The 12,640-nt window shown below is 34.7% G+C and overlaps 2 protein-coding genes across 3 annotated transcripts; one reads left to right on the top strand and one right to left on the bottom strand.

The window, feature by feature from the left end:
* The first annotated feature begins 4,348 nt into the window (after positions 1-4,348).
* On the top strand, positions 4,349-5,695 carry LOC114405973 (non-specific lipid-transfer protein 1-like). The gene is made up of 2 exons (XM_028368507.1): positions 4,349-4,881; positions 5,393-5,695. The coding sequence occupies exons 1-2, from the start codon at positions 4,511-4,513 to the stop codon at positions 5,400-5,402; spliced, it is 381 nt and encodes a 126-aa protein (XP_028224308.1). The 5' UTR covers positions 4,349-4,510; the 3' UTR covers positions 5,403-5,695.
* A 1,086-nt stretch (positions 5,696-6,781) lies between these two features.
* Positions 6,782-11,766, bottom strand: LOC114405972. 2 transcript variants are annotated; one of them, XM_028368505.1, is made up of 6 exons: positions 11,545-11,766; positions 10,842-11,456; positions 9,485-9,625; positions 9,020-9,148; positions 7,950-8,453; positions 6,782-7,843 (listed from the first exon to the last, which is right to left on the bottom strand). In XM_028368505.1, the coding sequence occupies exons 1-6, from the start codon at positions 11,605-11,607 to the stop codon at positions 7,580-7,582; spliced, it is 1,716 nt and encodes a 571-aa protein (XP_028224306.1). In that variant the 5' UTR covers positions 11,608-11,766; the 3' UTR covers positions 6,782-7,579. The 2 variants fall into 2 exon arrangements, with proteins under 2 accessions (XP_028224306.1, XP_028224307.1); XM_028368506.1 differs by having other exon boundaries at positions 6,782-7,840; positions 11,545-11,764.
* Positions 11,767-12,640: the final 874 nt, after the last annotated feature.

The raw sequence follows: 12,640 nt of genomic DNA, 5'->3' as shown, positions 1-12,640 counted from the left end.
GGAGAAAAATGCCAATTATGTTGAATTAGAGAAGGAAAAAGATGAAGAATTGTTATTAATGTCTTATGTTGAATTGGAGCAAGACAAAATGGAAGAAGTGTGGTTCCTTGACTCCGGTTGCAGCAATCATATGACTGGAAACAAGGAGTGGTTCTCAGAACTGGATGAAAGCTTTAGCCAAACTGTAAAACTTGGCAATAACACCAAAATGGTTGTTGTGGGAAAAGGTATCATTCGTATGCAAGTGAATGGATTTACTCAGGCAATTTCTGGTGTCTATTATGTTCCTAAACTTAAGAATAATCTATTGAGCATAGGGAAACTTCAAGAAAAAGGCTTAACTATTTTGATTCAATTCAACATGGGAAGTGTAGGGTATATCATTCTGAGAAAGGATTAATTATGCAGTCAGATATGAGTGGAAATAGAATGTTTTCTGTGTTGGCTACCATGATACCAAAAGCTTCTTCGTGTTTCCAAATTGTATCAGAAAATGAATCTCATCTTTGGCATTGCCGGTTTGGTCACTTAGGCTATAACGGATTGATGACACTTTTTGATAAGAAGATGGTAATTGGGTTGCCTCCGATCAAGATTCCAAAGAAGATATGCATAGAATGTTTAACTGGAAAGCAACACAGAAACTCTATGCCTTAGAAGAGTTTATGGAAAGCATCAAACAAATTACAACTTGTGCATGCAGACATATGCGAGCCTATTAAACCAGAATCAAATAGCAACAAGAGGTACATCCTAAGTTTTATTGATGATTTCACTCGTAAAACTTGGATTTATTTCTTACATGAAAAATCAGAAGCTTTTTCCATGTTTAGAAATTTTAAAGCTCATGTTGAAAAGGAGATTGGTGCATATATTGCTTCTTTGAGGACAGATAGAGGTGGTGAATTTACCTCAAATGAATTTGTAGAATTTTGCAAAAATCAATGCATTAGTAGACAATTGACTGCAGCCTATACTCCTCAACAAAACGAAGTTGCAGAGAGGAAAAATAGAACGATAATGAACATGGTGTGTTCTATGTTAGCTGAGAAGCAGGTTCCTAAAATGTTTTGGCCCGAAGCTGTAAAATGGAGTGTGCATATCCTCAATAGATGTCCTACTGTGGTTGTGCAGAACAAAACTCCAGAAGAGGCATGGAGCAATGTGAAGCCAATGGTTGATTATTTTCGAGTTTTTGGGTGTGTAGCTCATGCACATGTCCCAGACCAGAAGAGAAGCAAATTAGATGAAAAAAGCAAGAAGTGTGTTTTCTTGGGAGTAAGTGATGAATCAAAGGCATACAGATTATATGATCCAGTTTCCAAGAAAATCATCATTAGCAAGGATGTGATTTTTCAAGAAGATGAATGCTGGAATTGGGGCAAAAGTAATGAAGAATGCAGATCAGATGTTTTAAAGTGGAACGATGATGGTGATGAGAATAACATGGAAGAAGGAATAGAAAACAATGAAGAAGAAGGTAACATTGAAGGAGAAGGCAGTGATGTTGATACAAGAAACTCAAGTGAAACTGGTGTTTCTTCTAGTGAATCAACTGAAAATGATTCACCAATTCTGAATGAAGAGAGGGTAAGAGGACCACCATCTTGGGCAATAGACTATGTAACAGGTGAAGGTTTGTCAGATGAAGATGGTTTGAATGCTATGATAATGCTCACTGAAGATGACCCACTTACATTTGAACAAGTTGTCAAGAGTAAGAAGTGGAGGGATGCAATGATGGCAGAGATAGAGTCAATAGAAAGGAACAAGACTTGGGAGTTAACTATTCTACCGAATGGGGCGAAGCCAATTGGAGTTAAGTGGATTTTCAAGACCAAACTTAATGAGAAAGGAGAGGTAGACAAGTACAAAGCAAGGCTAGTGGCGAAGGGGTATGCACAACAGTATGGAGTTAATTATACTGAAGTTTTTGCTCCAGTTGCTAGACTTGACACCATTCGATTAATACTTGCCCAGCACAAAACAATTGGGATGTTTTTCAACTAGATGTAAAGAGTGCATTTCTTCACGATGAACTCAATGAAGAAATCTTTGTGCAACAACCATTGGGATATGAGAAGAAAGGTGAAGAAGGCAAAGTTTACAAGCTAAGAAAGGCATTGTATGGCTTGAAGCAAGCACCAAGGGCGTGGTATAGCAAGATAGAGGCTTACTTTGTTCGAGAAGGCTTTGAAAGGTGTTTATGTGAACACACACTGTTCACAAAGTCGAAGGAAGTAGGTAAAATTTTAATAGTAAGTCTTTATGTTGATGATTTAATATATACTAGAAATGATAAAAGTATGTATGATGATTTTAAGAATTCTATGATGTTGGAATTTGACATGACTGATTTGGGGAGGATGAGATATTTTTTCGGGATTGAAGTAATACAAAGTTTAGATGGGATTTTGTGTGTCAAAGAAAGTATGCTCATGAAATTCTAGGAAGGTTTAGAATGGATAAAAGCAATCCAGTGAAGAATCCTATTGTTCCAGGCACGAAATTGTCAAAGGATGAAGCAAGAACCAAAGTTGATGAAACTTTGTTCAAACAGGTAGTTGGCAGTCTGATGTACTTGACTGCAACTCGACCTGATTTGATGTATGGAGTGAGTCTTATTAGTATATTCATGTCTTGCCCAACTGAATCTCATTGGCTTGCAGCAAAAAGAATATTAAGATATTTGAAAGGTACAACTGAGCTTGGAATTTTCTACAAAAAGGATGGTTGCACAAATATGGTGGCTTACACCGACAGTGATTTTGCTGGTGATTTGGATGATCATATGAGCACTTCTGGCTTTGCGTTCTTACTTGATTCTAGAGCAGTTTCATGGTCTTCTAAAAAACAGCCTATAGTAACATTGTCTACTACTGAGGCTGAGTACATAGCTGCTGCGTTTTGTGTCTGTCAGTGTATTTGGTTGAGAAGAGTTTTAGAGAAACTTGGTCATAAGGAGGAAAATAGTACTTTGATTCAATGTGACAATAATTCTACTATACAACTATCAAAGAATTTTGTTTTTCATGGCAGAAGTAAACATATTGATATAAGGTTTCATTTTCTTAGAGATTTGACCAGAGACAAAATTGTGGAGTTGAGTTACTGTAATTCTCAAGAACAGGTTGCAGACATAATGACAAAACCTCTCAAGTTAGAACAATTCTTGAAATTACGGAGTATGCTGGAAATGGTTGATGCGTCAGTTATAAACTAAATGTTTGTTTTTCTTTTTAGTTTAAGGAAGGGAATGTTGACGTGTAAATAGAAGTTAATAGAAGTTAAGAAGTTAGCGGTAGTTTCTTGTAAATAGGAGTTATGTGGAGTAGTTATATGAAGTAGTTATGTGGAGTAGTTTTAAATATATTGTAACTGCAGTGGTCTATATATTGTAACTTTGTAACTGTAGTAGTTGAATTTGAAGATTAAGAAAAAGAGCATTCTCTCTAAAACTTGTATGTCATTGTTCTTTTTAACAATAATATACTAGTACGTACTTAAACTTACAATCTCTAAAAAAAAAAATACTTAAACTTACAATTTGTTTTAGAAGCAAACTTAACTCACAAGCTCCATGCCTTCATGATGAAATTATTTTAATTTTTCTTTCTTTGAAAAGAGGTTGGATTAAATACGTTATCTTGAAAACTCTAAAAAAAATTAATCAGAATAATCTTTATATATAAAAGAAAAGAAAAAATAATTAATTTTAAAAAGAAACTAGATGAAGTGAAGTTAGAGGATAGATTTTTTTCCCTCACTCTGTTCCCACTCTTTCTTTTGTCTCTACACTTTCTCTTTTTTTATGTCTCCTAACTCGATCTCCATTTTTTACTGAGTTTCTTTTTAAGTTAAAAGAGAAAATAAATATTTTTATAGAATCTCTATCCATTTCATCTACTCCTGCACTTCAGTTTTGGGCAGATGAAATGGATGAAAAGAGAATTATAGAAAGAAAAGAAAAGGAAGAAAAATTATTTTTGGGAAGATAAAATGGATGGAAGGTTGTTGTTCATCAGAATCTGGAGTCTGGGAGATAGATAAACCCGGGGCTGCATGGAAAATGGGTAAAGTGATTTACTTCTTGACACGTAACACTGATATATATATATATATAATTCCAGTTCAGTACACATAAATATCAATGTTGCTTCAATGAATTACTACAACTTCCTTTGAAATCTAGACACATGGTTATGGTTACCCTTCACTTCTTGCCTCAGAGTATAGTAATTATAGCATTTAACTTACCCAACCACAATCCATTATTACACTGAATTCATCTCAACTACCCAAATAAGCACCACCCACATGCCCCTTCTGCCTGCACTGCACCCCATAGACACATAGTCCCATAGCCTTCTCCCAATATATAAGCCCAACCCTAAACCCACCACATAGTAGTTTCTCAAAACACATCACACCTTCAAACCCGAACCCTAACCCTAGAAGAAAGAAAAAAACCCACAACACACAATCAGTACTACCAACTAGGGTTTTTGTCATGGCTAGTTTGCAAACTAGGGTTTTCTTGATGGCCCTTCTGTGCCTGCTGGCTCTTGGTGCAACCATTATTCCAATGGCACAAGGGGAAGTGTCATGTGGCCAAGTTGTGAGTAACCTGACCCCATGCATCTCCTATGTGCTATATGGTGGAGCCACGGTTCCTGCACAGTGCTGCAATGGGATCAGGAACCTCTATGGCATGGCTCAGACCAAACCAGATCGCCAAGCTGTTTGCAACTGCATCAAGAACGCTGTTAGGAACAGTGGCTTCACCTACTCTCACTTCAATCTCAACCTTGCTGCTAACCTTCCCAAGAACTGTGGGGTTAACATTCCCTACCAGATCAGCCCCGACACAGACTGCACCAGGTACTTGTTATAATGTTATAATTATAGTATATGCTCAAATTAGTATTTTGCTTAAACTATCGTGGTTTTTTTTTTCTGGGGTTAACATCAGGAACCAAAACTTAACTTTTATATTTTAAGTTTTATTTTCTATTAAATCTTGTGCAGTTTTAAGTTTTTTCAGGTACTAATGTTTGTTTCTATACAGTTTTTTGTGACAGATTATCATTGTCAGAAAGTTTTTATAACAGGAAAAAAAAGCTGTCAGAAAGTTTTTATATCAGTTTTACACACCATCAGAAAGTTTTGTGGTATTAAAAAGAATCAAAACTTAACTCTTATGTAAGTTTAGAAATTAAACTAAAGTTTACAATTTTTTCATGTAGGGACTAAATTGACGGTTTTCAGGTATAAGATTAAAATTTAAAATGAAACAACTATAAAGACAATAAGTGAATAATCAATATAACCAATTATTTTTTGATTTGCATCTTTTCAATGTGTGTGATGAGTCTTTTTTTTTCTGATGCAGGGTGCAGTGAGGTTGGTGCATGATGTTTATGTTAGCAGTGTTAGAATAAGAGGCCACGTGACACGAAAAGGGAATGGCTAGAAATTGCTTTTTTAAGGCTCTTGTACTAGTGCTCTTGTATTATGTCTGTGGTTATATATATATATTATATAGTGTGTAACTGAGGTCATGGTGCTGCTTGTGTAGCATGCTTAATTATGTAGGCTTTAGTATAAGATCATATGAAGTTATGGGAAGAAACATATGGTTGTGTAAGCTGTAGTTGTCACTTATTTAATGATATGAGCAATTTGGGAAATACAATTTCAGAGCCTTATTACACATGATTTATTAATTATCGTACCTTGTGAGTGATACGTCTATTTTTTTGTTCCTTGACTTAAAGTGCTATTATAGGGAAAGTGAGGTTTCAAAACTATCGACATAATTAATATTTAATGAAAAACTTTGGATCAAAATTTGGGGAGTACTCATCTTAGCTAATTCAGATAAGTTTTTAAATCATAATAAGCTCACCTTACTATCATCAGCATGAATTTGAGAATTAGGTTCAAGTGGTTGGTCAAATTAATTGGTTCGACTTGAAACTAGACCAACTGCAAAATTGTATTAAGGACTTTCTCATCAGTTTTATGTGTGTGTGGTCTCCAAATTGATTGTGACATGGGGATGTAAAATGAGAGGGAAAATCAATGGCTCTGATCACCTTTGGCAAAACGCATAACACACGGCATCGAGAATCTCTGATCTCAATCAATTTTGACTCTTAAACGTAGTTTAATAATTAATTATATTACTTTTCGTTTTCGAATATACTCATTCGTGCCAAAATATCAAAATATATATAATTAATTCTATTTCTCAATATATCATTTTTTTTTTCTATTTTTCAATGTATCACCGTTACTAGCTAGTTCTTATTTGAAAACCAAAACCACGCTTATCATTCATCATAGCCTTGCTCAAAAAAATTACTCCTTCCAAATTTGAATATAAGCCAAAAAAAAAATCTTGACTTTAATTATAAACAAATCCCAACTAAATTTATTTCATTTAACGAGTCTATCACTAAAATACCATTCATTTAATAGGGATTTTAATTTTAATAACTCCATTTTTTATATCAAATTTCAATAAATGACACTTTAGAAAGAAAAAAAAAACCTTATTTTTTAATTAATATTGATACAATTAATTATTATTAACCAACTTTCAATAGTTTTTTTCTTATATTCAAATTGGAAGCGAGTATCGTTTATCAGTATATGACTAATACCAATATCGTTTATCAACCGACCTTTCCTACCCATCTCAACACATCCACAATACAAATTCCTTTCAGACGCAACCTTCACAAACTTCACCTGATCCTCACCAAAAACAACGAAATAAATCCTTAACAAACAAATACATACACTTCAAACAAACCGTAGAATTGAACCACCGAAACCATAAACACAAACAGAGCGACTATGACAGTATGTCCCTACACCAAAACACAGAAAAATCCCTTTCAAACCCTTCATGCACAGCCATGAAACAGAAGCCTCTGCCCAGCCATGAAAAACACCACACCAAGAAGATGTGCCCCGCCACAACAAAGATACCAACGGCTATTGAATTACATTCATCAAACCAGGACACCTTCAACCCCCGCATGCCACTGCTGATTTCTTCCTGTTCAAGCCAAGCCTATAGCCTCTGTCATTACCAAGGTACGCTAAAGTTGCAAGGGCTAGTTGTGGACTTACTGATAAAAAAGACAGAATGAACTAAGCAAAGATTACAGTGGCTCGTTGTTAGGCCTCATAATGCTCATGAAAAGAAAAGGATAACTATATACCATTTGAACTCCAACATCTTGTGTTTGGAGAAGTAGATGTGTTATCTGCTACATAATATACAACAAAGAAGAACATGAATAGTTCTGTTTCCCTGGTATGAATATCATGGTTTCACTTAAAAAGAAACCTCTTAATACTACCCACACCTAATTTAGAATGAATCATGTTTGTTTACCTTAACAATATATATACACACTTGATTACCCACAATCCTATACTTTGCGGAAGAACTGGGGTTGATCAATGTTGTGGCTGCAGCAAGGTCTGAAGGCTTGTTTGGGTGTCACAGCCCTAGCTCTATAAGCAGCTAGTTAAGTTATGGTGAAATTCAAGGATAGCATGTTTACTCAGTTGCATTAGATTCGAAATCCAAAACATGTCTATCAATCCGATCTGCAAAATCACTTATTGACAGTCTTAAAATTCTGTTTTCTTCTCTCAACAAGTCCAGCTCTTTCTTCAACTCAGCGTTCTGCTCTTCAAATCGGGTATTTGATAAAATCTGTGTACGGAGAAGTTCATTTTCCTCCATTACTTGGTCTATTTTCATCTTCAATTCAGTGTTTTTCACTTCTAACATGACATTCTTCTTTCTTATATCATCCTGCTAATCAAAGTTAATTTTATATATGATGTCTTAATGTGGAAAAGAAAAGGTAAAGATCGATAATCTATGACAAGACCCAAAAGATTAAGGTAGAATGAAATCTCACATCATAAAAACTCAGCACAGGGGGAGTATCCTCCACTATGAGTTTTTCACCATTGAACTCCTGATCTCCACCTACTTTGTCAGCAGTGGGGGTATCCTCAACTAGCACTTCCAGGTTTTCAAGATTCATTTCTTGCTCTCTACATACTTTGTCACAAATGGAATCCGGGGGAGTATCCTCCACTATGAGTTTTTCACTGTTGACCTCTTCATCTCCACTTACTTCCTCAGCAATACTGGTAGCTGTAGGGGTATCCTCAACAACCACTGCCAGGTTTTCAAGATTCATTCCTTGCCCCCTACCTACTTTGTCACAAATGGTTAAATCTGGGGGAGTGTCCAACACTATCAGATTTTCAGGATTGATTTGCTCTCTATATTCTTCATCACAAGTGCTCGACTTTGTGGGAGTGTCCTCCACTACCTGATTCTCCAAATCATCCTCGTCCACTCCATGTACTTCTTTGTTGATACTAAGCTGTAACCCTGAATCTACATCAGGAACCTGCCAATGTCCAATCCTCAATCAATAGTGAGAACAAACAACCACATTCCTTCATGAGCATCGTAATAGAAGAAATACAACTATAAAAAATTGATTAATATTTAAACTTCAAACTAAAGATAACCATCAATTCATACATTCGAATTGATGACTTGAATTGAATACCAACAGTCCAACATTAAAATCGTGTCAAATAAGGTTTGGCTCAAAAGACAAGATCATCTTGACTCTCAAGTCTCAAGTTTTCTGTGGCTGGTGGCATGCACTAACCTTATAATGGAGCTACTCCTCCCATGAACTTTTAGGAGCAGGATCACCTGCAGTTCAAGCAGAAACTGCAGGCTCCTGCAGTTAAAACTTCAATCAAAGGGGCCCAAAAATTTTGAAGTTACATTTTGAATCATTAATTAATGCAAATAAATCATTTTTTATTGTGAGCATTTTCTGCATTTGAAAATTCCACTGTAAGCACCACAATCCAAACTTATATGCACCAGAAATTGAAATATATATATATATATATATATATATATATATATATATATATATATATATATATAACTCACACTAGATGTTGAGCTTGTTGAACTGCTTTCTGGACTTTGAAGCTCTTTGTTGCCACCTAGCAACTCCAGTGCTTCTTTGATTACCTCTATTTGTAACTCTCCAGAAGTAGGTTGGAGTTTCCAAATCACCTGCACATAAATAGATATAGACAAAAGGAATTATAACCCACTTTTCCTTCCTCCATTTTTCAATCAGGACTTCAACGTGACAAATAAAACCAAGGTAACTGTCATCAATTCAAACACCAAATTCATTATCTGCAGATTCATACTAAAGCCAAAAAGACTGGAGAAGAGAAATGCTTTGATACTTCAATCATCCAATCCTCAAATAAGGACTGAATATTGCATAAAATGGCAGAATGTCAAGACAGACATATGTTCTCTCCACCTTCCATGTTATATGAGTTAGTAGTGACTATAAACTCAACATTCAACAGATTTGTAAGCAAGTTTCTAAGTTACCTGGTCATCATCCAGGTCTTTAAACCATGAAGTACCCCGCTTAGGTTTAGTATTATCCCATCGACACACACGAGGAAAGGTCAAATCATGATCTTGCACTTGTGGTCGCGCTGCTACATCAAAATGTTCATAGGACCATGTCTGCTTGCCATTGACAAAAATACAAAATTAAACTTAAATATTCTATCAAATAAGCATTTATAAATGACACTTTACAAGCATTGCCTCCAACACATCTTACCCATCCAAAAACTAATGCACACTCACGATCTTCTAGGCAACAAACAAATTGCATCCATGACCCATCATACATACATTTTACTTCCAAAACAAGACAATGCATATAACTTTTATAATCAATCTAAATATGAAAAAAAGACTCAAAAGAGAGAGAAAAACACAAATAAATCAAATCAACATCAATTTAGTCTTTGAGAATTTATTTACATTGATCATACTAACCTTCAACTATAATCCAGTTAAATTGATACTAACTAAAGCTATGTTTGGAAGTTGGTTCCCTAACCCCCAAAAGTACATTCAATGGAAAAGTAACAAAGGAGTTACTTCCATGAATGTATATTGAGCCCCCCTCTACCGGAGACCCACACACATGCTAAATTACTAAATATGTGGAGTTGGAGGACTACACTTCCTTCTTACACAAGTCAAATTTGTAAATAAGCACAAACTTTATAGATGAGCAAAATATAAATTTACTCAATAAATTAAAAATATAAAAAAAAAGCCACACATCTCACATATATGACCAAAAGAACAACATTGACGAATCATTATTTAAAACCCTCTTTATATTAGCAAGGTTCTAAATTGTGGTTATAGTTTCAGTGCAATTCTTGATATTGCAAAAAATTACGTACAAATGTGACAGATATGGCTGAAAGTGCAAACTCCCCAACCTTTGACATTGTAGCTGCAATTACGGTTGCAGACCATCTTTTCTTAAACCTTGATTATTAGTAGCATGTTTAGTTCCACATCTCATATAAGATTTTTCACATTTGCTAAGAACTAAGAAGCTAGTAGTTATAGTTTCTACATCCCAAACGTGATTTTTCATGTTAACTAAGAAGCTAGTAGTTATAGTTGTTGGAGTATTCCCCAACAATAGCTTCTACATCCCAAATGTGATTTTTCATGTTTACTAAGAAGCTAGTAGTTATAGCTTCTACATCCCATAAGTGATTTCTTACTTCTCAAAACATTTTCAAACACACATTGCTTCAAATTTAAAAAAGTCAATTTGCTTGTCGATAAATATATCAAGTAGTATCAACATTTACTTGCAGCTAATATTCTTCACATCAAACTATGACATATGGTGAAACAAACTTACTTGGAGAAAAATAAGACAACCTCCAACATACTGCACATTATTCTCTTTCCTCTTATCCAGCCACTGACACAAATCATCAACAACAACACCTCCCCAAGCAAACCCTGAAACCTCATCCAAATCCTCAAGAAACCGCAAGAACCGCGAATCCACCTTCCCATCGTTCGAAGCGAGAAACGTCCCAATTGTGTAGAGCAAGAAGCTCCTCACAAAATCCTCACTCACATCTTCCCCTATCGAATCTAACCTATTTTCCAGAAAACTCATCGCCACCTTCCTTTTTGTTTCCGTTGCTCCGTAAGATTCTTCCAATTCAGAGAACGGTTCCTCTTCGGTGAGATTCACGGGGTTACCGGCAACCGGCAGGCCCAGTATAAGAGCGGCGTCGAGAAGAGTCATCGGAATTTCTTCGCCGGAGCGTAGCACGAACGCGCGGCGCTCGCAGCTCCACGCGTCCATGAGCTCCGTGAGGAACACCTTGTTCAGCGTGTGGTTCGGAACGAGGAGAAGGTTCCCGAAGCCCGTTCTCAAAACCACCGATCTCTGCTCCGGTGTGAGCAGCTGCACGCGCTTCGCGTACGACCGCAGCGAAAATCGAGTGCTAAAAGGCTTCGGCTAAAAATATAAAAAAAAAGCGCGAAATTGAGACCTATATTGAAATTCAAATGAAATTGAAAGTGGAATTTTGGTTTTTTTTCTTTACCGGTTCTGGTCCTTCCGGAGGCTTTGAGAGACCGATGGCGGAGAGTCTGGTGGATTTTCTCATCGGAGAAAGGATATTCCGGCGGCGGCGACGGAGAGAAGAAGTGTTGAGAAGAAATGAATGAGACTGATAAAGAATGCATAGAGATGTGAATAGCAGCCAGCGAACAGAACGCTACTAACTACTAAGTGACAGTGGCAAGCTTTCAGGAGAAGCTTCAAAATTCGATAAGGCGCCAAAATAAATATAAAAAAAAAATAATTTATCCATTTAACCTCAAATGTTTTTATATGTTTAAACTAAAAATGACAATATTGTTATAATTACTTAGCTTCAATATATTTTTACTTTTACAAATATGATTTTATTTTATCTTATTTTTTAAAATTTAATCTTTATAAAACTTTAAATTCACAAAATGATTTTTTTCACTATTTATTGATAATGTGATATTATTTGGTGTGAAATAATTGAATGCATAGCACTACTAATTGAAACACAACATAATTTTAAAACATTTTTTAAGAATGAATTTTTAAATTTTTATTTTAAAAGTGAAAATTATGATTTTAATTTTAAAAAAGAATTAGGATAAAAAAAATTGTCTCATCATCTGATCCAGTTTTTAAGTTTCATTTTTTTTAATTAAATAAATTTTTAAACTACATGCGGATAACATCTATTTCAGTTGTTTAGGTGCACGCATAAAGACTGTTTTTTTAGGTTAAATTTGATTTTTTATTTTTTTTAAAATAAAATGAGCATCTTATCTCTTTTAAGTTATCTTTTTTATCCTTATTTTCAATATAAACTGGTTTTTAATTGAAATAAGTAATAGTTAAAAATAAATTTACCACAATATAAATTATTTATCATAAGATATAAATCATAATTAATATGTCGAAATATATTTATTATTATAATTTTTAATGACAATATAATTTATATATTCATGCATAAAGACTTTGTTTTTTTGGTTAAATTTGATTTTTTATTTTTTAAAAAAAATGAGCATCTTATCTCTTTTAAGTTATCTTTTTTATCTTTATTTCTAATATAAATTTGTTTTTAATTGAAATAAGTAATAATTAAAAAT

The sequence above is a fragment of the Glycine soja genome, chromosome 3 (assembly GCF_004193775.1).
Source record: "Glycine soja cultivar W05 chromosome 3, ASM419377v2, whole genome shotgun sequence".
Classification (NCBI taxonomy): Eukaryota; Viridiplantae; Streptophyta; class Magnoliopsida; order Fabales; family Fabaceae; genus Glycine; species Glycine soja.
Note: the sequence above shows the minus strand (reverse complement) of the source record. Positions and strands in the feature narration are given on the sequence as shown.

Coding starts and splice junctions, on each gene's coding strand:
- LOC114405973 (XM_028368507.1), top strand. CDS start 4,511: ATGGCTAGTTTGCAAACTAGGGTTTTCTTGATGGCCCTTCTGTGCCTG.
- LOC114405972 (XM_028368505.1), bottom strand. CDS start 11,607: ATGAGAAAATCCACCAGACTCTCCGCCATCGGTCTCTCAAAGCCTCCG. Junction 11,457..11,544: donor CTCCGGAAGGACCAGAACCG/GTAAAGAAAAAA, acceptor TTATATTTTTAG/CCGAAGCCTTTTAGCACTCG. Junction 8,454..9,019: donor CAACAAGCTCAACATCTAGT/GTGAGTTATATA, acceptor GGACATTGGCAG/GTTCCTGATGTAGATTCAGG.